General features: G+C 35.1%; 1 protein-coding gene across 2 annotated transcripts in view; it reads left to right on the top strand.

Moving 5' to 3' along the window:
• The window catches only part of MEMO1 (mediator of cell motility 1), a 116918-nt gene that overhangs the window by 51239 nt on the left and 39835 nt on the right, over positions 1-25844 (top strand). For both annotated transcript variants that reach the window (XM_010829811.1, XM_010829810.1), the window contains exons 3-5: positions 11536-11604; positions 18437-18549; positions 20828-20939. In XM_010829811.1, coding sequence (XP_010828113.1) covers positions 20854-20939 — 86 coding nt within the window. In that variant the 5' untranslated portion in view covers positions 11536-11604; positions 18437-18549; positions 20828-20853. The remainder of the gene's footprint in view (positions 1-11535; positions 11605-18436; positions 18550-20827; positions 20940-25844) is intronic.

Genomic DNA, 25844 nt, shown 5'->3' with positions numbered 1-25844 from the left:
TCAGATGAAGAAGTTTCCAATTTTATTTTTGGTAATAAAACTGACTTTTAAAACAGTTAAACATTAGTTGAAACAGTTTAAACATTAGGTAAGCTTGGTGATTGCAGTAGTATTTGGTACAAATGAGTAAGTTCTATTTTAAACATTAAAAAGATCGACTTTAATCACATAATTTTAAACTTACAAATAAAAGTGTATTAAACATAATGTGGTGCAATATGGACTAGCAGCCAGGATTTTAGAGGATGGGTAGATTTTTTTTAAATGAAGGCAGTCTATTGCCTATTAGAAGGCAATCTGTTGTCAGTGTTAGAGCACTTTTTGAGAATTACAAGCTAATAAACACAGTTAACTGTTTGTATGGTATGAATTCAGTTAATTTTGATTTGGTAAATGTTGGAGTTTCTGCTGTTTCTCTCACAGCAGCATCTTTTATGTGACTTCTCGAGTTCAGGTTGATAACTTGATAAATAATAAATAGTGAAAATAATAGTAGTAACCACTTATTAAACACTGTAAGAATTAAACAAGTAAATACACATAAAGAACTTACATTAATGTTGGGCACGTAATAAGTATTATATAAATGTTACGTACTTTATGTGCCAAACATTTAGTTAAATGAGATCTAAGTTGATCTCATTTAAAAGACTCAGGAAGTTGACTACACTACTTACCAACTGTGTGACATACAAGTTATTTAATCTCTTGTGCCTTTGTCTTATTGGTAAAATTAGAATCATGATATTACCTTCATATAGTTTTTCTAACGATTAAATGAGCTAATCTTTATAAAACTTTTAGCATAATGACTTGCTGTTACTTATTTTGTCATTCAGCAGATATCTATCAGGCTAAATACTAGATGGTCTTCTTTGTGCTGCTCTTTGAATAAATTGAAATCACTACTCATAGTGCTTGCCTTTTAGTATTTGGGGAATGCAGACAGTAAATAATACTTCTGTGTCGAGTGCAGATGGGCGCTAAGAAAAATAAAGCAGATAAAAAGATTGAGAGTGACAGCATGGGTTGGGAGTTGCTAGTTTATATAGATTAATAACAAAAACTCTCCCTGTTAAGAACAATTGAGCCTAAATGATGTGAGAGAGGAGTTATGCAGATACCCAGGAAAGAGAGTTTAGGTTGCGAAGCAGCAAGGACAGAGGCTCTGCGACAGAATATGCTTAGTGTGTTTGAGGAAAAGCGAGGCCAGTGTAGCTGGAGAGGCATGTGTGTGGGGAAGAGCGGTGGCTGAGATGGGCAGTGGGGGCTTGACTGTGGGGCGGCTTCGTAGGAAATCATAAAAGCTTTGGTTTTCATTCCAAGTTATATGGCAAGTATGGAGAAGCTTTAAGCAGAAAAGTAATACCATCTGACTTAGGTTTGCAGGGGATTACTCTTGCTGTGGTCTAGACTTTTTGTTTTGTGGAGGCAAAGAGTCTGTTTAGGAGGCTTATTACTCTTAGTACCGAAAAGAGATGACATAATGGCTTTGACTGGGAGTAGTGGTAGAGGTGATGAGAAGCAGTATATTCTGGATATTTTTGAAGGTAGGGCTAATAAAGTAGAAGAAAAAGTCATGGATGACTTAAGTTTTGGCTTGTGAAATTGAAAGGATGGAATTGTGTTTGTATTAATTAAAGGAAAAAACAAGGGTAGAGGTGGGGAGTGGAATTTTAAGTGTTTGTATAGACTCTAACATTTTATTCTCCCTGTGTTAATGTTGAGATGCAAATGGGCAGCTAAATGTGTGAGTTTGGAGTACAGGGAAGAAGGGCTAGGCTGTGTTGGTATATCACACTTAACACAGTTAAGTGTGTAACTTATCACTTAAAGTCTAATTGGACTGTAGTAAATTAGGGAGTAAAATAGGAGAAATTCAAAGACTAAGCCCTTAGGCAAGCCAGCTTTATTTAGAGGTCAGGATGAAGATGAATATTTGCAAAGGAGATTTTGAAGGAGGATGAGGGAGGAAGGAGGAAAACCAAGAGTGAGTGATGTTTCTGGGAAGTAAAAGGACGAAAATGTGTCAGAGAGGAGGAGATCAGGTGTGTCGAATTTTGCCAGTAGGTCAAATAAGATGCAGACTGATAATTGATAATTGGGTACTGTGGAGATCGCTGGTTATTTTAGTACAATTTCTGTGGAGTGGTGGGGATGAAAGCACAGTTGGAGTGGGTTCAAGAAAGAATCAAGGAGGGAAATGAAGACAGTGAATATAGACATTTTTTGGGGGGAGAAATTTTGCTATAAATCAAGGAGGGATTTATAAACAGGGCAATGGGAATATGGCGTCAATTTAAAGTAAGAGTTATTAAAGTGTTTATAATGTTGACACAATCCAGTAGAGAAAAATTGATGCAAGGATAAGTTGGGAAGTTTGTATAAGTGAGATCCGTGGTTGGGTGAGAAACGAGAGCTTAGTAATCATCTTTTTATAGTATATCATAATATATGTTCTATTGTCATTCCCATTTCTATGCTGATATTTGACTGTTATGGTTAAAATGAGGTTAGTTATTCATGAAAAACTAGCTATGCTTGTTTCCTTCTTGTAGTTAGTTTTAAATTGAAATCTTTGGAAGTGGTCTGGGAAATGAGATATTTGGGCCTGAGTTCCAAATACTTTGTAAAAGATTTCTTAAGTTACCTGAGGTTTCAAAATGAATATTGAAAATAGTTTTGGCTTTGGTGTGCATGTTTCTGCCATATAGTGACTTTGTAGTTTATATATAAATAATTTCTACTTTGTTAATATATGAAAACTTTAAATGTAGTTAAGTTCATCTAATCATATGGTTTCCAGAGATAACTTTTCCAGAGTTACCTTCCTTTTTTTTTAAGGTAGAAATATTTTAATGTTAAATAGGCATAAAGGGGTTTCCAGGTGGTTCAGTTGCAAAGAATCTGCCTGCCAATGCAGGAGTCCTGACACAGGAGACTTGAGTTTGATCCCTGGGTTGGGAAGATCCCCTGGAGGAGTAAGTGGCAACCTGCTTCAGTATTCTTGCCAGAAAAATGTCATGGACAGAAGAGCCTGGCTATGGCTAAAGTCTGTGGGGCCACAGAGTTGGACGTGACACAGGCACAGAAAGGTCTTTGTAAGAACTACTTATATAGTAATTAGACAACTTAAAATTTTAAGATTTCTGTATTTATTTAAAATAAAAAATGTATTTTTAAAATTTTATAAATTCTAGCTCTCTGGGACCACCTTTTCTTAGATTCTGCCTTCATAAGAATAAATCATACAGGGGGAACCTTAAAAAGACAAACCCAGAACCTAAGTAGCACACTTTCAAAGATGCTTAAACATTTGGTCCTTTTTATATTGATGTGGATTAAGTAGAATAATGTCACTTATTATTGACATTAGAAAAATAAATATTGACCCATAAACTAACTGTTGATCAGTCTTAAAGAATTCTAATCTGTATGACATATAAGCAGGCACATTTGGGAGAAGGATTCAAAAAATTTGACTAAAAAATATCCTATCCTTTGATTGAAACAGAACTACAGGTTACTTAAGGCACAGGAGACAGTGTGTGGCCCAGGGATATATATTGAAATGATCTCATGAACTAGGAGTTCCAAAAGCCCTCCCACCATGAATGCCAGATACTTTGATGCCAGAATTGTTTATCTTGCAGTATTCTTGAATAATTCAGCAACCCTTAAAATGGATCTGTACAGGTCTGCATCACTTAAGAAACCTCTTACTGAATATAAAAATATAAGCCAATGATTATGGAAGGGGCTTAATTTACATGATGAAGCTATATTTTGCTGTAAAGCATAGAACCTGCCTCCAATGCAGGAAACATAAGAGACTCAGGTTCCATCCCTGAGTCGGGAAGATCCCCTGGAGGAGGGCGTGGCAACCCACTCCAGTATTCTTGCCTGGAGAATCCCATGGACAGAGGAGCCTGGTGGGCTACAGTCCATAGAGTTGCAAAGAGTCTGGCACTACTGAAGTGACTTAGCATGCATACACACACAATGACTATTGGAGGCTCCCACCATACATTTACAGTAGAGTTTGATTTTTTTTTTTTTTTAAGTTTTTGGCTATACAACATGGCATATTCTACATTGACAGCATAGAGTCTTACCCACTAGACCACCAGAAAAGTCTGTTAGAGTTTGATTTCTTAGTGGCTAATCTAGCAGGAATAGTATGGAACAAAGGATACTTTTACTTTTCATTCTGTACCTTTTTTCATTGTTTGACTTTTTTCTTCTTTTTTTTTTTTTTTTTACTGTGGACATGTATCACCTTTAGTATAAAAACTGGTTTGAAAGCCAAGAAACATTTACATAGAAGACCAGGTTGTATATAGTGAAGCATACCTATAGAGCTCTTACCAGTGTATATCATGAGATAGTGAATCTTCATAAATTATCTAGTTAATTTAATTTCCTAGAGATATGCAGTTCTTGTTAAGTGGCAGGTTATTCATGGCAGTATCTCAAATCATACATACTCTAGCAGTAAAAGAAACTCAATATGCAACATTGTGGTTAGTTTATTCTTACTTGACTTTTTAGCTCATAACACTGTTAACTTAATATTTGTGAGGTTCCAATTATAAAAATAAAATATCCCGAATAATGGCTGTTTTACTTGGACATTTTTGGGGTATAACAATCTACTGGTATTTTTTATTGAAGCAGGAATCTTTAGGGCCGTTGAACCATGCCTATGAAAGAATGCAAAGTTAGGTGCAGCAGAATAAAATTGAGAGGGCAGTATGGAGGTTGCTGCTTCTGTGAACTGTTTGGGGCCAATTGTCCCTCAGCTTGATCCTGTATGCTCACAGGTGTTGTTTTTTTGTTTTGTTTTTTTTTTTCAAATTTTTGTTGGCATATAGTTAATTTACAATGTTGTGTTAGTTTCAGGGGTACAGTAAAGTGAATCAGTTATATATATATATATTCACTTTTTTTTTTTTAAAGATTCTTCTCCCATGAAGATCATTACAGAGTGTTGTGTAGAGTTGCCTGTGCTCTGCAACAGGTTGTTATTAGCTGTCTGTTTCATACATAGTAGTGTGTATGTTCACAGGGGTTTTTAACTTTAGATTCTAGGTTTGTAGATCATAGCTTAAGGTTGCAAACTTTTCTTAAATCCCTTAAAAAAAAGATCTCATTTCATCTAGTCCAGTCTTCTCGTTTCATCCAGTGTGGTCTTTATTTTGCATTTTTTGCTGCTGTTCAGTAGAACTAGGACTACTAGATTCTGACTTTGTTGAAGTCGAATCAGTGTTCTTTTACGATTCCCTATATCCTCTTTGATGAAAAGCCTCTCATAGAATATTTGTAGACTCTTGGCATTCATGGTTGATACAAGTGAAAGTCCATGTAGTGATTGGTAATTTTCCTGATGTAGGAATTTAAATTATATCACACTGCAAGGTCGCTGTATGGAAAACTGTCACTTAACCAGTGAATGATCATGGACAGTGACTTTGCATCCTCATTTAATAGCAGCTCTGTAAGGGGCACAAATTCTGGTAAGTTAGGAACTGGACTTGCTGATACAAAGGGTCTGCTATGTAGGCGTAAAGGGAGAAACAAAAGTACTCTGCATTAAAAGAAGGATTAGTTTTTAGAGGCATAGCTCTAGCCTAATGACAAACTATAGATATTAGAGTATAATTCTGTATTTGTTTTCATGAGAAGTTACATTAAGAATCAGAGTGACCTGTAACTGCTAGCAAGGATGTCTTTGTATTAAGGATTTTAAAAACTTTAAAAAGACTGACTTGGACACACTTTTATGATGCATAGTCAAATATCTGTAGAGTGCAAATTTTCATTGCTCTTCTGGCTGTCATGCACAAAAGAAAATAACTTAGTCATTCCCTTAGCAAAGCCTTCTTTCTTGTGTGTGATCTCTTAGTGGAACCTCTTTCTACATACATGTAGAATTAGATGATATTAGCAAGAGAAAGGTATAGGGACAGAGGATCACTGGTGAGAATTGATGATAATTACTACAACTTTATTCTTTACCATATATCTGGGCCAGGATAAAGGAAAGTAATAGTCAAAGTCTTCTTTGACTGTGATCTTAGTCCTTTCATGTAAGTAGAGTTCCTCACTATGGGGGATAAGAGGGATGGTATACTCAATGATTTTTAAAAAAAGATACACTGCAATGTATTTTTTATCCAGGTTAAGATTCCTCTCTCTTTGCCACTATTTTGTCTTTCGTTCAAGCATACTTTTAAGCCTTCAGCTTCAGAAAGGACTAAAACCGTGAAATCTGAGTTCTTATTATGAAACAAGTTTACTTTAGTTAATCATGTTATTAAAGCTATCGTCTTTCCCTGTAGTCTTACAGGATATATGATTCTGGAATTATTATTTAGTTGTTAGGACATTTACTTTTCCAACTCCACGGACCCTTCCCCTTTTTCCTTCAAATATGTAAAGGTTTCTTTTGGTGGTTAAGAAAGGGTTCTGGAGCTCTACTGCGTGGCTTTGAATCCTGGAGTACCACTTACTATCTGTATGACCTTGAGCAAGTTTCTTAGCCTTTCCGCTTTAGTTTCTTCACCTATAAAAAGAGAAGAATAGTAACTCCTATTTCAGAGAGTTGTTGGGATTAAAAGAAATGCTTTGAGTTAACATAGAAGATTGCCTGACATGTGGTAAGCACTTAGTAGACGTTAGTTACCACCCTTAATCATAACTGCCCTCTTCTTCTTTTTCCTACGTGGTCACTAAGATATGTCAGTTTTTCTTTTTAGACTCTAGTGCATTGATTTCTCATTTCCCACTGACACTGACACCATTCTGGACCATGACATTACTACCTGAAACCTCAGTTTCCGAGAGAGCTTCATGTAACTCTTCTGTCCCTGATGTCCTCTGTGCTTGTGTTTCAGTACACGATGACAGTTTCACGTGGTCACTTCCCTGCTCAAGAGCATACATCAGCTTTTCAGAAACTTGTTTTACCAAGTCCAGACTTGATACTGAGTCAGAGTCTCATTCTGTCTTAGTACTACTCTCTTACTGCATTCAGGCCAATTTCATATTTTCTCATTTACATCATACATTCGGACATTTGCTCATGTTTTTCCTTCAGCCTTTATTCCCTTCCTGCATGCCCTTACACTTCTTCTCTTACTATTTCTGTCCTACCTGTTCTTCAAGAATCTAGTGTTTCTAAGAAGTCTGGCATTTAAGAACGCACACACTTACAGCGAATTAACGTATGACAAAGGAGGCATGATTATACAATGGAGGAAAGACAACCTTTTCAATAAATGGTTCTGGGAAAACTGGACAGGTACATGTAAAAAAGTGAAACCATTCTTTAACTCTGTGTGTAAAAATAAGCTCTAAATGGATTAAAGGCCTAAATGTGAGACCAGACACTGTAAAACTCCTAGAGGAAAACAGGCAGAATAACTCTCTGACATAAATTGCAGCAATATCTCTTTTAGTCTCTCTCTCAGAATAATGGAAATAAAAGAAATAAACAAACAAACATGGGACCTATTTAAATTCAAAAGCTTTTGCACAGCAAAGGAGACCATAAACAATATGAAAAGACAGCCCACAGAATGGGAGAAAATATTTGCAAATGACTTGACTAAAATCTACAAGTAGCTTATGTGCCTCAGTATCATCAAAACACACAGCCCAATCAAAAAAAGGGCAGAAGACCTAAATAGACATTTCTCCAAAGAAGACATACAGATGGCCAAGGGGTATATGAAAAGATGTTCAGTTGGGAGAAGGGATAGTTAGGGAGTTTGGGATTAATATGTACACACTGCTATATTTAAAATGGATAGCCAACAAGGACCTACTGTACAGCACATGCAGCTCTGCTCAGTGTTACGTGGCAGCTTGGATAGGAGGGAAGTTTGGGGAAGAACCGATACATGTATATGTATGGCTGAGTCATTTTGCTATGCATCTGAAACATCACAACGTTGTTAATCAGCTGTGGTGGTGTTTAATCGCTGAGTTGTGATAAAAAGTTAAAATATGTATTTTAAAAAAAGAACTAAGCTTAAGTAGTAACAGCATTGGTAAAACCGGGAGAGACTCAGAAAGACAGGTTGATTTAGAGATTGGAGCATAGATTGGGGTTCAGGGCCTTTAAATTCATGAAGAGCAAGTAGTAACTAAGGTCTGAAAAGCAGATCTAAGAAGAAAGGACCAGTTTAAGATATAAGAATTGAGAAGTGGAGGAATGTGAAGTGAGTGACAACTAAGAGCAAAGTAGTGTTGTAAATCTGAATGTCATTCACGTTTGAGACAGACCAGGACAGGTCCGGATGGATCAGATGAATTTTAAGGTCCACATGGCAGGGCAAGACAGTGTATTTCTGAATTGATTGGAAGGAGCCAGTAATGTTAAGATGAGGAACAGGTGTTAAGAATCTGAAGCAGTTGGTATTGGTGTCTTGGGCACTGAAAGATGGGGGTTATAATTGGATCAGATAGAGCCTCTGGTTAGTCTGGAGTATCAAGATTAGTACAGGATGACAGCAAAACTGAATTTGCTGAGCCACAGGACAACTTACATTACCTTCTGGCTAGAATTAGAATTGGGTTGTGAGAATATTGCTATATTGAGGCAGCTTGATAGGCTCCCTTGACAGAGATGTGAGAATGGAGTGACCACCATTAATGTGATTAGTAAAGCCTTCAGTGATTACAGTGTGCTTAGCGTATGTCCCATGGTACCTTAGTCCTAATTAAGCATGCACATTGCTATCTTGTATGACTGTGGTTGACTTATGTGACTCTTTTTCTGTGTTTAGTTAAGATGAGAGTACCATTTTTAAAACAGCTCTATTGGGGTATGATTAACATTCAGCTCCATATAAAGTGTATAGTTTTATATGTAAGTTTGAAATATGTATATACCTGTGAAATCATTACCACAATTAAGACAGTGAACATACTCCTCATCTTCAGAAGTTTCCTTGTGCCTTCTTATCCTCTCTGCCCTTCTCCCCACCCTCCTATGTCCACTGATTTCTTGTCACTATAGTTTTTATTTTTTAGAATTATTTATTTTTTTAGTTTAAGTATAGCTGATTTACAGTATTGGGTCAGTCTCTGCTCTACAGCAAAGTGACTCGCTTTTACACACACATATATGTATATATTCTTTTTCAAAATTAAACATTTTTAATTATAGAATTATTTAAATGGAATCATATAATATGAAACTTTTGTCTGTGTTCTCACTCAGCATATTTATTTTTCTTTATTTTGCCATTCCTTTTTTTTAAGCATAATTATTTTGAGTGTGTCAATAGTTTGTTCCTGTTTATTGCTGAAAAGTTACTTTGTTGTATGGATATTTTTTAATTTGTTTATCAGTTCACCTTTTGAGGGATAGTTGACTGTTTCTGTTTTTGGCTACTGCAAATAAAAATGGGATGAATATTGGAGTATAAATCTTTGTGTGCACATAATGCTTTTTTTTTTTTTGGAGTGGAATAGCTGGCAGGAGTTATATGGCAGAAGTATGCTTAGCTTTTTTTTTTTTTTTAAATAAAGACATCGCCAAACCATTTTTTCCAGAGTAGTTGTACTGTTTTGCATTTCCACAAGTACAGACTGAATTTCAGTTCTGCATCCTTGCCACACTTGGTATGGTCACTCATTTTATTTTTGCTTATTCTAGTGGGTGTTTAGTGGTAGCTCATGGTTTTAATTCGCCTCTCCTTAATGACTAACTGATGTAGAGCCTTCTCTCGTATGCTTTTTTGCCATCCCATGTGTTCTTTTTGAAAGTATCTGTTCACATCTTTTTCTATTTAAAAATTTTAAAAAATCATAATAAAATATACGTAACATAAAATTTACCATTTTAAGGGTTTTTAACCATTTGTATAGTAGTGTTAAGTGCATTCACATTGTTGTGTAGCCAGTCTTCAGAATTCTTTTTGTCTTGTAAAATAGTTACCTGTATCTTTTTAAAGCATTAGGTTGTTTTGAAATTTCTTTGTATATCAGATATAAATCTTATATCAGATATTTGCTTTTTCTTTATATATTTAGATATAAATCCTTTATCAGATATATGCTTTACAAATATTTTCTCCCAGTCTGTGTTTTGTCTTTTCAGTTTACTGTGCATCTTGAAATTGGCCATGATAGGAATGATTTACTCCACATTAATAGGCAGATTGCTACAAATCAGGACTTTATTTTTTGTTGATTATATGTCTATACTCAAGAAAAGAAATGGGGAAAAGTTAATAATGCAGGTTAAACTTTATGGTATGTCTATCGCTTTACAATTGTGACTAGCACAAAGAAATGAGGAAGAAAATATGCTTTCCCGTATTTAAAAAACTACTGTCTAATAAACAAAGACATTTTTCAAGTTGTTGAATGAGTGAAATTCAGACATATGTCTTCATTGTTTCACTCTTTTCATTTGCAGTCATTATTTGGCTAATGATTAAAGAGGTCAGCTAAAATCAGGGAAAGCATTCTGGGACAATCAATTGCCTGTGCGGAATTTGCAGTAAAGGATATTACATATTTTTTCATTGTTTGTAAATTGTGTGATATATATCTTTTTATTTTAGTTAAATTTATAATAAGCTTCTGTATATATGTATACATTTTTTTTTCCCTGCAGAGCCATTTGTTAAACATTTACTGCCCACACACTAGAAGCATTAAATAAAATATTTCTGGACTCACATAACTTGAGTCAAGAAAGAAAATTGAAGTTCTGAAACGAAGGCATTGTATGGGTGATCAGAGAACTAATGTAAAGCTAAGACCAGAGGGTGAGAAGGATAGAATGCGTAATAGAGAGAGAAAATGAAAGGGTGTGGTACACAAAAGGCCAGGTCAGGTCTCTTACCTCTGCGTATGCAGAGGGACATGAGCTGTTTCTTATAAGGTATTTGTTTTGCTCTGATTTGACTTACTTTTAATCTTATCGTTTTTGTATATGTAATAGTCTGTTGATGGTATTGAACAGGAATGTTAAAAACTCACATCTTATTATTAGTGTTACATTGCGTGTTAAGTCGCTTCAGTTGTGTCCAACTTTTTGTGACCTTATGGACTATAGCCTGCCAGGCTCCTCTGTCCCTGGGATTCTCCAGGCAAGAATACTGGAGTGGGTTGCAGTGCCCTTCTCCAGGGGATCCCAACCCATGGCTTGAACCTGAGTCTCTTTCATCTCCTCCGTTAGCAGTCAGATTCTTTACCACTGATTCCACCCGGGAAGCCCCTTAGTGTTACATTAGCAACTTCAAATAAGCCATGAAAAATTTAAATCTAATTTTCTTTTAGATCAAAAAAAAAATTACAAAATACTTTTTAACATTTAAAATTGGAACACAGAGCAATCATGTGTTCCCTGTGCTATTCTAGAAGTTGCATCATTCCCTACATTGCTTTTTAATCTATACACATAATTCTGTTATGTTTACCATAATTACTATATTTCTTTCAGAAGTTATTTTTCTCCCAGAATGATTTGCTTTTGAATCTGATCATTAAGTTAAACATTTTTTTGTTTTGTAGCCATGCAGGGTATACGTACTGTGGGTCTTGTGCTGCTCATGCTTACAAACAAGTGGATCCATCTATTACGTAAGTAATATAGCTAGATTCCATTTTGATTAGGTGATTGGAGATTATATCATACTTGCTTTGTCACTGAAGTAATTTGTTTTACATATTATATATTTGATTTCATTAAGAGTTTGACTTTTTATCAATTTGATTATAACATGTAGGTTATAAAAAGCTTTAATACTGTTTTTCATTATCTGAACATTTGGTTATTACCTTCCCTTTGATGGTGAAATATTTAGTTCTGGAAATGTTAGATTGTTAATACACTGTTGTGATTTTGTAAGAAATATATATTTGGTCATTTAGATGATCAAAATATATTTCACATATATATTTAGTTTCCTTCCGTAGTTCCCCAAACCGTTGGACTTTCCTAAGTGGTGACATTGACAAAAAAGGTGTTTCTTGTATGTTAATGAAGTGACTTTTGGACCCCACCTAAGAATGGGGACTGGTTGCCAGAATATTCAACCTGTGTTTTAGAAGGTTGGAATTTTCATTCCCACTTCCTGACCTCCTCTGGGGAGGGGAGAGGGCCTGGAGGTTGAATCAATCATGATCTTGATTAAAAGCCCCAAAGGCAAGCTTTGGAGAGCTTCTAGGTTGGTGAACTTGTGGAGATTCAGGGAGAGTGACCTGCCTGGAGAGGGCATGGAAATTCCTGGCTCTTTCCCCTAAACTGCCCTTTGCATTTCTTCCTTCTGGCTGTTACTGAGTTACATCTTTCTATAATAAACCAATGATCTAGCAAGTGAAATGTTTTTCTGAGTTTTGTGAGCTGCTCTAGCAAATAAATTGAACCCAAGGAGGGGGTCATGGGAACCTCTGACTTGTAATCAGTCTGTCAGAAGTACAGGTAATAACCTGGACTTAATTGGCATCTGAATTGAAATTCAAGGAGGTGGTTGTTGCAATATCTCTGATCAGTAAAACCTAAGTGACAACCTGGGCTTGTGACTGGCATCTGAGGTGGGGTATGGCTGTGGGGACGTTCTTGGAGGACTGAACCCTTAACCTGTGGAATCTGATGTTGTCTCAAGGTAGATTCTGTCAGAGCCGAGTTTGCCCCTCTCCTGCCCCCATGAATGCACTCAGTGGAAGTGGGTCCAGGAGCAAGACCAGTTAAATAGTTTGCTTTTTAAAATTTTCTTTGAAAACCTGGAGTTGAACACTTTTTAAAGAAAAATCCAAAGCCCTTTGTTCTGTTTTAATCACTTTATAATTGAAAATTTCTTATTGTACTTGTTAAATTCTGATTAATGAATGAAGAATAATTTCTCATTGACAGGAAAAGGTATCTGAATTATTTTAGAATCTGACAATGAATTTAATATGGTGTTTGAAGTATATTATCTTATAATAATTTAATGACAGCTCTGAAATTAGCTTAAAAAAATCTTCCTGGCAAATTGAGACTGAGTCATATAGTACTCTATAAAATGAGAAAGTTGTGAACTTTAAAAGCTTAGTATACCACTCTCTAAAATAAGAAGCTTGTGAAATTTCAAAAATTTCTGCTGGAAACTTTTAATTCTGTCAGATGTCGATTGGTTGATTAGACCTGTACTAGCATAGATGAAGTATAATCATTCGTGGTGAGATGTAGAAATAACTCACAGTAGCCATGAGTTTAAAAAGAGAATCTCACCCTTAGCCTACTTCCTTGCCTTTGAGCAGTTTGTTCAAATTGTTAAAAAAGCTGCTCTCTTTGTTTTTTATGTAGTAAGTTTGTCCTGCACATTTTATCAGGCCTTGATTGAAAGTTATTTTTAGTCAATTTTTAATAATAAATAGACTATAATATTGCCAGATGATTTGAGGAGAGTCTTTAACAGGTATTTCATAGTACATATTTAATGTATAATTTTAATTTGTTTCATGAATAAGAGTGAAGTAGAAATTAGATTGTAAAGCTTTTTAGAAACATCCTTTATTTGACCCTGGTCTATAAACCATCTATAATCAAGGCTAGTTCATATAACAGGTTTTTCCAAACCTTTTCCTGTTTGGCAGAATTTTTTTGATGATGATATGTACTGAAACGGTACCCCAGAATTAATTTGGCCTAGGAGTACATAGAGAGTCTATATTGATATAAGTGGAAATTGTGTGTTAAATAAGCTGATGGACAGTAAGAATGGAAGGGAAAAAATGGTAAAAAGGAAGGACTGAGGAGGTGATAAAGGCTATCAATAAAAAGAAAGACGAATGATGGGTAATGTGAGTGATCACCTTATTCTTGTAATTATTATATTGGAATTGAATTCTGAATAAATAAATTTGAAGGTCTGAGTGTTGAAAATGATCATTGACAGTCATAGTTGTATTCTCTTGAAAGTGGCTATCCCTGAGATTTGCAATGTCTTCAGAGTCCTTTGAGAAGATAGAGAACACGTGCTTTTGGGAATAATAAGTATAGAGAAAAAATAACAGTCCAAGAGAGAAGCTTGAACTTGATACACTGGCTTCCATTCTTACTTTCCCATTCTCTACACGTCCACCAGGATCATCTTTTGTGCATAGGCTTTGAATGGATCTTTTACCTTGGCATGATTTTTTGATATCTTACATGACATTTTGAAAATACTTGTTCATTGAGTTAGGCAGGTCTTTCAGATGTTGACATTTCATCATACAATGTAAAAAAAAAATCACATTTGTTAATATCACCATCAATTTCATTAGAAATATTTTTAATTATTGGGACGCTGTCAATCTCACAATGATACAAGTTTTGTAAAAGTCCTAACTTTCACTTAAAAGTTTCAGGTTTATCATTGGCAACAAATGTATCCAATGTTTTCTATGAAGTGTCAGGCTCATTTTGTTTGTTTTCTAGAAAATTTCTGCCAGTTAGCTAAGTTGGAATAACCACAATTTCTCTGCAGTCGTTTTTTGAACTCAAAATTGTGTTCCATGGGGAAAATGTTTACTTTAGCTCATAACTCAAAAACACACAAATGCTTTTTCCTTGAGACATGCTTCTGTATGTTGCAGAGGTACTTTGTGCATTTATTACCACAAATTGAATGCATTTTGTCATACAGCATATTTTAATAAAACTGTATTCAGAGTTCAGCATTTAATGAAATGAAACTGGCTTTAAAAAAACAGCGTGGGTGAAGGTGAAGAATACATAACTACTAGTACATTTTTATTCCATTATCTTTATTGTAGCCAGCAGTTTACACAGTCCCACTTTTGTATCACAAGTGTAAATGTTAACACACTGCAAAGGCAGATAACTTCTTTGTATTATTATGAAAATAGTCTTGATTTTGTGAACTCCTTGAAAGGGTATTGAGGAATCCACAGTTCACACTTTGAGAACTGCTATAATTCAAGGTGATTGGATTTATATTGTGGGTAAGGTATTGGAGATAGCATCTCTGGGGAGATGATCTTAAGCCAGCAAAAGAAGCAATTAATGTGAAAAGGCTTTGAAATAGGCAGAGGTATCCTTGTCATCAGGGCACTGCAAAGACAGTGTGTATAAAGTACTGTGATCTAAGTTGGGGAGAATCACACTGGAGGGACCGGTTCATTTGAGACTTTAGAACCTGTTTTAAGGATTTTGGATTTTATCCTCTGACCATGAAAAACCTTTGAAAGACATTTTAAGTGGGAGAGGGATATGATCTGATTCATATTTTAGAAAGAGTACTCTGGCCGTTTAAGGAATTTTTAAAATGATACATTAAGTTCTTTCCCATATTTATAGTTGCCAAGTCTTTTCCTATTACTGAAACTTTAAAAACTGAAACCCAGGATGTTACTTAGATAGTAACTTGATTTTGATTCGTATCTTTCAGAAAACTTTGCAGGGCAGAAAAAGAGAGCCAAAAGAAATCTTCTTTGGGGCCACATGACATTTCATTTTTCAGTTAAAATATCTCCACTTAGTATGAAACATTAAAAAACAAATTACTTGTGTTCCATTATTTAGTATAAATAGTTGACTATGAGAACAGGCATTTAAGTAACTCGTGTGTTGAGTGCACAGACTACTGTCTTAGTAACTCCACAAATGTGGATTCTCTGGAGGTATAATTATGTGTAAACTACATTATTTCCTGAAAGAATGCCTACTGATTTTTTTCCTATTTTTTCATATTAAAGATTTCTTTTATATGTATAGTAACAGTGATTATATGCAGATATTTTAAAAGTAACCCCTTTATGACAAAGCACTTTGTAATTAATTAAAGGGAGAGAAAGTGGCATTACTTCCAATGCTTATATTATCCATTTCTCTCCAAAATATGTGTATGGCTTAGGTGTTTATGGACCTAGCGATCTAGGGGGAAAGAAAGAGAAAACATGTTATTTTTTATTTATGCTGTTAATTGTCTTTTAGCATATAGCTAACACAGAAATTCAGTCTGAGATTAGTACTCATTCAATGTGTATTTTGTTTTTCCTTCTTTTCAACAATACCTAGCTTTTTTTGGTTTGTTTTTTGGTATATCACTTTTAAGGGTTTTGTATTGATGGGACTTAAATCTCTTTTTTCCCCTGGTATCTCTCTTAACTAAATGCAAAACTTCACTATGTTGCTTTCGGGTGAGTTTCAACCTTTGGGGTACCCAGCTGGGTAATTCAGACTGTTGGGAGCTCTTTTCCGAACTAGGCTTTATCTTTTCATCTCAGTTGGGTCTGACGAAAACTCAAGCAAGATGAATAGCCACGTATTAAATTAGAGGAAGCAGTTAGGCTTTCTGACCTCAGGTGTTTATTTCTGAAGTAATACTCATCTTGTAATCACCGTTGGAAGAACCTTGTTACACTTACCTATGAAATATATCTGTGTCTCAATTGATATTATAAAAGTCATTTCATGTTTTAATTATCCTGAATTCCCAGGAGTTCTCTGATTTTAAGTATTCTAGTCTTCTTTTCTTAGAAATACATTCCTCAATCATAAAAATGCTTTTCTTTCCTTACTTAGCTCTTAATTCATACTGGGTTGGCCAAAAAGTTTGTTAGAGTTTTCTGCTTACGTCCTGTGGAAAAACCCGAAGGAATTTTTTTGCCAACCCAATATAGTACCTTGTCCTTAAGCAAGTTTCCTAAACACTCAGATATACCATTATTTATGTCCCACATTAGACTTTAATTTTAAAAAGTGTGGTGTTATTTATATGCCATTAAGGTGTGAGAACATAGTGGTGTCTCTTTGTTCATTTAGGAATCTATGGATTTGATTTTTTTTTTTTTCTTAAACGTTATTGATTTGCTCATAGAGATGATGACAGGAAGTGAGTATTAGCAGGGGAGGTGAGAAAAGGGATTACGTTTCTGACTAGAAATGCTTTGTGGTCTTACGTGTCTGCTCTGAGTGACATCTTGAGGATTGCAGTTTCTTCAGGAGATTTTGGGACGAAACTGAGAATCACCTTTTCCTTACCTACATCTTTCCTAGCTCCCCCAACCCTCCCAACACCTCAGATAGCAAGTAAGGTACACCCAACCATAGGTTAATTTTCTTAACCTGTAATAGAATTTTATCAAAATAAATACTTTGCAATATGGCGCACATTCCTTGGCCTGCAAGTTTTCGATGTGAAACAGGTAGAGCTCTGGTGTCTTTTTGTCCCTTAATTGAGCAATGAGTAGTTTTTAATTTTCTCTAGAAAAATTTTAATTTTTCTTAGAGTTTCCTGTCTGTGAGCATGTGTGTGATGGGGAAAGTTTTGTTCATATAAATCTGGGAGAACAGAGAAAAAGGAGAGTTTTAGAATTCAGATTGTAGAGATGTTTGAGATAAAATAAGAATTCATCCATTTTAATCTTGATGTTTAAGAGAAAGAGATTGTAAAGATTTAAGCTACAAGTTAGTCCCATTCTTTTCTTTAGCCTATAGTGCAAAGAACACATAATTATGTTTCTTTGTTTTGGGGAATGACTTCTATTTGAATAGGAACAGATAAAGCTTATTACACTGAGTTCTTCTCAACAAGATGCCTTTCTTCTCTGCCATGGATGAAATGTGGAAATAGCTTTATCTGAATAATTCTTTGTAGTAGTATGTTGGATTTTCAGACTTTATACTGTTATGTAGTTTTATTAAAGTTGTAGGCAAGTTTAGGATGTGTTTGAGATTTTATTTAATAGCTGGAATGTTTAAAATGCAATTAATGTAGCTATTGAAAACCTGTGTTCTAGCCATTGGGAATACAGAGGTGATTTTAAGCGTAGTCAATTGGTTTACTGTAGATAATTAGTAACTGGTATTTCCAGGTATTGAACATGGTTCTTTTAAAGCCCTTTCACCAGAAAGACAGAGATAAGGAACTGAACTTAATTTAGAAGCAAGTCATTAGGTACACTAGTTTGCTAGTGCTGCCGTAACAAAACACCATAAACTAGGTGATTGGAACAACAAATTTATTTTCTCCTCATTCTGGATGCTGGAGAAGTCCAAGATGAAGGTGTTGACAGGGTTGGTTTCTTATGAGGCCCCTTCCTTGGCTTGCAGACGGCTGTCTTCCTGATGTCTCTTCACGTGGTCAGTTACCATTTTGTATGTGTGCACCTTTGGTGTCTCTTTCTCTTCTTGTCAAGACACCAGTCATATTGAATTCAGGCCTCACCGTAATGACTTCACTTTAACTTAACCACCTCTTCAAAGACCTTATCGCCAAATAGGTTCCATTTTAAGGTACAGGGGGGTGGACTTTATGTATGATACCAAGAGAACACAATTTAGCATGTAACAGTAGGTGATGAAATCAAGAAGGAAAACAGTATTACACGTAATTTTTAAAAATTACTTTTTTTTCTTTTTACTTAATAAAGTTTGTGTAGAAGTGCAATTGTCCTGTGTTTTTTGTTGTATATCTCCTAGCCGGAGAATTTTCATCCTTGGGCCTTCTCATCATGTGCCCCTTTCTCGATGTGCACTTTCCAGTGTGGATATATATAGAACACCTCTGTATGACCTTCGTATTGACCAAAAGAGTAAGTATATAGAACTCTTATAGCTTGTAAACAAAGTTTTTAAAAATAGGAATTATGAGTTTATTTTAAATTAAAAGTATTACTTTTGTAATATTTCAATTTTAAAAATAAAATTTGTTGTAACTAATCTGCAAAAAAACAAAAACTAAGAAAATCTTCCATATGCCTAAAAGACAACTGCAGTTTTTCTGCCAGCCACAAAAATCTGTAGATTCACTAGTCTCTGAACTGTAGTGGTTCTATTTATAATCAGGGAAGTACCATGTACTCAGTGTAGCATCAGAAAAGAAATTGGTGCCCACAACAACTTGTTGAAAGATTTTGGGCATGTTAGTCTTCCTCTGTGTATAACAAATCCCTCACTGTAAATGGATAATGAGGATAATGATTTTATTTCCTTGTTTATGGTTTTTATGGGAAAAAATGAGCCTGTAGTTGTGAAGCTTAGCAAGAAGAGTGCTATATAAATCTTAAGTGTATTTTATTTATAAAACATACCTATTATTTTGATTTTTAAAATAAGATTCCAGGCATCACATTTTTTATTTAGTTGTGTCTCATTTTGTACACTGAATGTGTAAAGTAAAACTTTTTCTGACTTTTAATAGTATTTTTGGAGGAATGGGTAAACATAATTTTAAAAATGCCAAATAGTACGGAAACTACTAAAACAAACACTCATGTACTTATCGTTCACACTTGACTCAGACTTTCTCCTCATCTGAACTGACTTTACATTCCCACATTCCCGAAAGTGACCACGGTCATGAACTTAGTATATATCCTTCCAGTTCATTAAATTATATTTTAATTATGTTGAGTGTTTATTGTTTTAAGAAATTTTGCAGCAAATTCTTTTGTAGAATAAAAGAACCTATTTGCAAAGGAAATGGTCACCTCTTTTTAAACTTTAGGCTTAAATTTTCATAATTTTGGGCTTTATAGAGTATTAGCATTTTGTTGTTAGGATATAGCTTATTAACAAAACTGGAATATTTCTAACCTTACTCCCTGGAATGGCATTAGGCTATGTAACTTTTAAATTTTTAAAATGCTTTTAAAATGTTTATTTTTTCTTCCAGTTTTAGTGAGATATAATTGACATACGGCAGTTTTAAAGTATGACACAGTAATTTGACTTTTCATATATCATGAAATGATAAGTTTAGTGAATATAATCTCATATAGATACAAAATTAAAGAACCAAAATAATGTTTTTCCCTTGTGACGAGAACTCTTAGGATTTATTCTCAACAGCTTTAATGTATAATATGCGGCTGTGTTCATTATATTTATCATGTTGTACATAACATCCCCAGTACTTACTGATTTTATTACTGGAGATTTGTACCTTTTTACTACCTTCATCCACCCTCTGGGTCACACTTGCTTTGTAAAACCTTGTTAGAGCATTCAGAAAATTTTGGTTTTGGATAGCCTAACAATGAGAATTTTTAATCAGATGCAGTTTCATAGAAGAAAAGTCATACAGTTATTTGTTTCTTTCTTTGATATTGGTAAACCCATTTAAGGATTTAGTTATAAAAATGCTGATTCTGTTCAATGATAAAATAAAAATATTCTTGTGTCTTTTTTGTATTAAATTCTATTATTTTCTTGCTATATAATATCTTGTTTAAGTATAATCCACCAGAAGGGTCTTAATTGCTAAATCATTTAAAAAATTTAAGATTAAGGCATAGTCCTGTGGTAAATTTATATTCCAGTCTACCTGACAAGTTTAATTCTTAATGTTGAGGAAAATAACATTTTTCAGTAGGAATTTTCTGTTCTTGGTATAACAAAACCTGAGGTGTAAAACAATAATCCTATACATTTTATTTAAAAATAAAACAAAACTCAAAAACTGTATTATTAAACCTCATGAGGAAGTAGACGGGGGGATTTTTCCATATTTCAGTAGTAGTTTTGATCAGCTGTTCTTGTTAGTGTCTACTGGTTGATTAAGGTCAAGGAAAACCTTAAACTTAGAGGTGATTTTAGATATAATGAAAGGACCTGATGAAAAATTTAAATTATTATTTTTTATGTAACTATATAACATATGAAAATGCTGAGTAAATCATTACGTGTCTGACTGTTTTGTCTTATATAGAAGCTAGTTGTTTTTTCCTTTTTTTTAAACTAAAACCAAAGGAGAATATTACGTGATACTTTTGTCTCTTGCCAAAGCATGTAGTTTTGTGTTACTGGGTAGTCTCACAGGATAAGGATATACATTAATACATTTGTTTTACTATATTTTGAAACCTCTAGTTTACGGAGAACTATGGAAGACAGGAATGTTTGAACGCATGTCTCTGCAGACAGATGAAGATGAACACAGTATTGAAATGCATTTGCCTTATACAGCTAAAGCCATGGAAAGGTATACTAATTAATATAAGAAATCCCAGAGAAATCATGGATATTAGTTTCTTTGGAATTATTTTAACTAGGGTAAGATGATCACTAGGATAAAGAGATTTAAAAATTCTTGTTACAGTGAAATAAAGAATTTGAGATTAGATTTTTCTGAATGTGGATTGAAGTTGGTTTTGAGTAGTTTGCCTATGAAGGTTAAATTTATGAAGTGGCATGGTTGTTTTCTTAGGTAGAAATATTAACAAGAAAACCCATGTGTCTATGTGTTTGTATGTATTGGTTTGCCTGTTATCTTATTCATTATATATTTATTTATCAGAATAACAATTACATTCTTTCATGGTATAGTGCTCCAAGTAAGTAATCATAAAATTTTAGATTTGCAAGTAACTTTGGAGGTAATTTATTTCAGCCTTTATCAAAGTATGTGAATCTTTATTATAAAAGCAATTATTATGTAGTAATATATAATAAGTGAGATAATCTATATATAACATAGATCTATTATAAAAGAGATCTCTGTTATAAAAAGTGCTGACATCATTACTTGGTGCCTGCTAAGAGCTCTGTCTTTGAGGACAGCATGCTCACTAGGCTGTAAGTAGGGTGAGGACAGGACATTCTGTTTTCCACTGTTACCCCAGTGCCTAGCACAGTGCCTGTCACATAGTAGTCATTATTTTGGTAAAATGAAAGAATTGTTTTAAGAGCTTTCTTCCTTCTTTAGGGCAGTATTCAAATTCGAACGTTTTTCTTTTGAAGGTCACATTTCTGTACTTTTTTCAACCATTTCCTTCATATGGACTTAATATTCCATATGTTTTTAGTTTGATTAGTTCTAAATAGGGTGAAATTATTCCTTCTCTGGTCCTCATTACTGTATTCTCTTAGGAAAATAAGTGGTACATCTTAGGTTTGCAGTGAATATTTGTTAATTAAATGTGTTAATGAAGTATGAGCTTAACAATATTTATGCTGATATGGCTTACTTACTTTTGTCTGATACATTTGCGGTCAGCTCAAACCCCAAGGATTTTTTATACTGTTAAACTAGATGATTTTCTCCTCTTGTGCTTCAGTGGTTGGTTTCTTTTTAACCCTAAAAGTGAATGTCTCTTCAGTTAATTTTGTTTAATTTTTTCATGTTGGTTTTATTTCATTATTGCAGTTTTGGCAGTCATTTCCATTCTTAATTCTGTTATCAAAGTATTATGTATTTCTCTCAGTCTCATGTTGTCCACATCTTTTCACAAAAATAACTATAAGGGATTACATAGCTGAAGAAGTTTGCAAAAATAGAGTGATATTAAATTATAAGCAGTATAATTTTAGGTTGTGAAAGTGCAAGTTGCTCAGTCGTGTCCGACTCTTTGCGACCCCATAGAATTCTCCAGGAATTCTCCAGGCATAACACTGAAGTGGGTAGCCTTTCTTTTCTCCAGGGGATCTTCCCAACCCAGGGAACAAACCCAGGTCTCTCGCATTGCAGGTGGATTCTTTACCAGCTGAGCCACAAGGGGAGCCCAAGAATACTGGAGTAGGTAGCCTTTCCCTTCTCTAGTGGATCTTCCTGACCCAGGAATCGAACCAGGGTCTTCTGCATTGTAGGCGGATTCTTTACCAATTTTAGGTTAATTGTGTTTTAATACATTCTAATTCTTCAGAAAATTTTAAAGCAGTATAGCCTGTTTACTTTTTGAAATGCTAGTGTCATCAGAGCATCCCATTCTTCAACTGCAACAGGACATTAAAAAAACTTTTGTTCCTGGCTAAAATGTTATTTCAAAAGTAAAACAGGTGTAATGTGGAAATGTAGGAAAATAGAAATTTGAAACCAGTGAACAAAATTTATGTTTGTAATTTCCTCCATATTAAGTAACATTACATTACCACTTTTAAGTATAGTGGCAATCCACTCCAGCACTCTTGCCTGGAAAATCCCATGGACGGAGGAGCTTGATAGGCTACAGTCCATGGGGTTGCAAAGAGTCGGACATGACTGAGCGACTTCACTTTCACTTTAAGTATATCACTTCTCAGGGAAACCTTCCTTATCTCTCAGATTACATTGCTGCTGCTGCTAAGTCGCTTCAGTCGTGTCTGACTTTGTGTGACCCCATAGACAGCAGCCCACCAGGCTCCCTCATCCCTGGGATTCTCCAGGCAAGAACACTGGAGTGGGTTGCCATTTCCTTCTCCAACGCATGAAAGTGAAGTCTCTTAGACATGTCCGAGGCTCCTTCGTCCATGTGATTTTCCAGGCAAGAGTACTGGAGTGGGGTGCCATTAGGATCCGTAATACTGACTCTTTCAAAAGTACCTAGTACTTTTCCTTTGTCACCTTTGCTGCAAGCACTGCTTACCATTACCTGTATCAGTTATCCTTTACTGAATAACAAATTGCCTCAAAACTTATGACTTAAAATCATAGCTGTTGTTATTGCTCACAATTTTGGGGTCAGGAGTTTGAGTAGGGAACACCGTGCTCTGGTCCACAAGACACTGACTGAGATGATTTGAATAGGCCTTGAGGATCCAAGATGACTTTAGAGCTGACTTTTACTTGAGATACCTCATTTGTTCTCTATGGCCTGTTTTTTGTTTTTGTTTTTTTTTTTAATCAGCCAGGGCTTTTTTATCTTTTTGGCCTATCTCTAGAAGGATGGTCTGGATTTCTTTACATGGTGATTCTGGGTAACAGAACAAAACCAGACATTTCTTGGCTTATTAAGGACTAGGCCTAAAATTGCATATCATCATTTCCACTGCATTTTGTTTCTCAAAGGAGAAATAGATGCCACTCTTGATGGGAGGAGTAGCATAAGTGTACAGGAGTAGGAGGAATTGTTGGCAGGCATCTTTGTTGATGGACTACCACAGTTCTTCCTGTGGTAGACAATTCATGTTTCTCCAACAAGGAGGACATCTCCTAAGATGCCCAGAAATCTCATCCAGTTATGACATCATGTTCAAAGTTCATTATTTTATCATCTGAATTTGGTTGGGATGTGGATGAGGCTCCTTGAATGCAGCTCTTTTTTATTTGGATACCTGTGAACTGGGAAGGCAAGTCTCCCCGTTGTCCACCCCCCTCCACAGGCCCCAATATACTTAGTATGCGGTTTTGAGACAGACAGTTAATCACATTGGAGGTTGGAAAAGGTAAAAGCATGTAGTATCTCTGTTCTAAAGCAGTTCTGAAATCTAACCAGGAAACAGAAAATGTCCTTGATTATGGCTTGGTTCTATCTTCTGATAGTGGTTTCATAATTCATTACAGATGGTTCCTGATTTATGCTGGCTCCACTTAGGATTTTTTGGCTTTTTGATGGTGTGAAAGTGATACGTAATTAAGTAGAAACTGTACTTTGAATTTTGATCTTTTCCCAGGCTAGCAATATGTATGATACTCTCTCATGTTTCTAGGTAGTGGCAAGGAGTAGCAGCTCCCAGTCAGCCATGTGATCATGAGGGTGAACACCCAATACACTTAAAAATCCTTTTGTACTCAGACAACAGTTCTGTTTTTCATTTTTAGTACAGTATTCAATAAGTTGGGCTTCCCGGGTAGCTCACCTGGTAAAGAATCCTCCTGCATTACAGGAGACCTGAGTCTGATCTTTGGGTTAGGAAGATCCCCTGGAGGAGGGCATGGCAACCCACTCCAGTATTCTTGCCTGGAGAATCCCCATGGACAGAGAAGCCTGGTGGGCTATATAGTCCATGGAGTCGCAAACAGTCAGACATGACTGAGCGACTAAGCACAGCACATTCAATAAATTACATGAGAGATTCAGCACTTTATTATAAAATATACTTTGTTTTAGATAATTTTGCCCATCTGCAAGCTATTGAAAATACTGTAAGCACACTTAAGGTAGGCTAGGCTAAGCTATGCTATTTAGTAGGTTAGGTGTAGTAAATGTATTTTCAACTTATAATGGATTTATTTAGATTTAACTCCATCGTAGGCTGAGGAAGATCTGTATTATTCTTAGCTCTTGGCTGGGTCCTTTTGGCTCTTGGCTCTATTCTTTGAGTCCTTTTTACTTTTCCATAAGAAATGGGCTTTGTTTGCATCTGAGTAGCAGTTTTATTCTGCTTTATGTGACAGTTAAAAGCCTAAAGGCCTCTTTTCATTTGAGATAGTGTTTTATTTTAGTACAAACTGATAGAACTCCATTAACTACTTTGTGGATTTTCTATATATAAGATTAGAAGTGCATTCCATTAGACAGAAGTCACATCCACAGTTCTTACTGAGATAAGATTCTGTCCACTTTCTTACGGAGACAGGATTCTCTCCACTTTGGAGCCCAAGTTAGAGTCGTGTAATTTCTCAGAAGCCCTTTTACCTGCCTGAGAGAATATGCAAGCATGGTCTGAAGTCTTCCTGTGGTCCTAACAGGCTTTTACAGATGTGGTTTTGATTTGATGATTCTGAGCCCATGTTCTTGGTAGTACTCTGTATTTGGTCTTTGTCCTTAGGCTGTTTGCTTGACAGTGTTTGGCTATCTATAGAGGTTAGTAATGAGAAACAGTTATTTTTTAACCAAGAAACTCCTAGTTAGAAATATTTCTTTTAAACAGCTTATAGTTCTTTAAGTCATGTTTTTCTTCTTACATCTCCTCATATTTGGCTGTGAAGAAACCATTGACACTTTGAATATTTTGTTGGGGAATCTTAGATTTATAGATTCTCTTATCTTCTAAGTTTTATCATGTGACAGTTCTATGCTAATTGTTTTCTGCCAGGAAATAATATGGATAACCCTTCTTCGAGCAGTGTCCTTACTGCTTGTCTACTTTTCAGGCTCCTTGTTGCCCTTTCACCTTCCACCTATCTCTTGTCCCCAAAGCCAATATTATATTTTCTAGGTGTTTCTTTTAGTAATACACTTTCCAGGCA

The sequence above is a fragment of the Bison bison genome, unplaced genomic scaffold (assembly GCF_000754665.1).
Source record: "Bison bison bison isolate TAMUID 2011002044 unplaced genomic scaffold, Bison_UMD1.0 scf7180017864508, whole genome shotgun sequence".
Taxonomy (NCBI): domain Eukaryota; kingdom Metazoa; phylum Chordata; class Mammalia; order Artiodactyla; family Bovidae; genus Bison; species Bison bison.
Note: the sequence above shows the minus strand (reverse complement) of the source record. Positions and strands in the feature narration are given on the sequence as shown.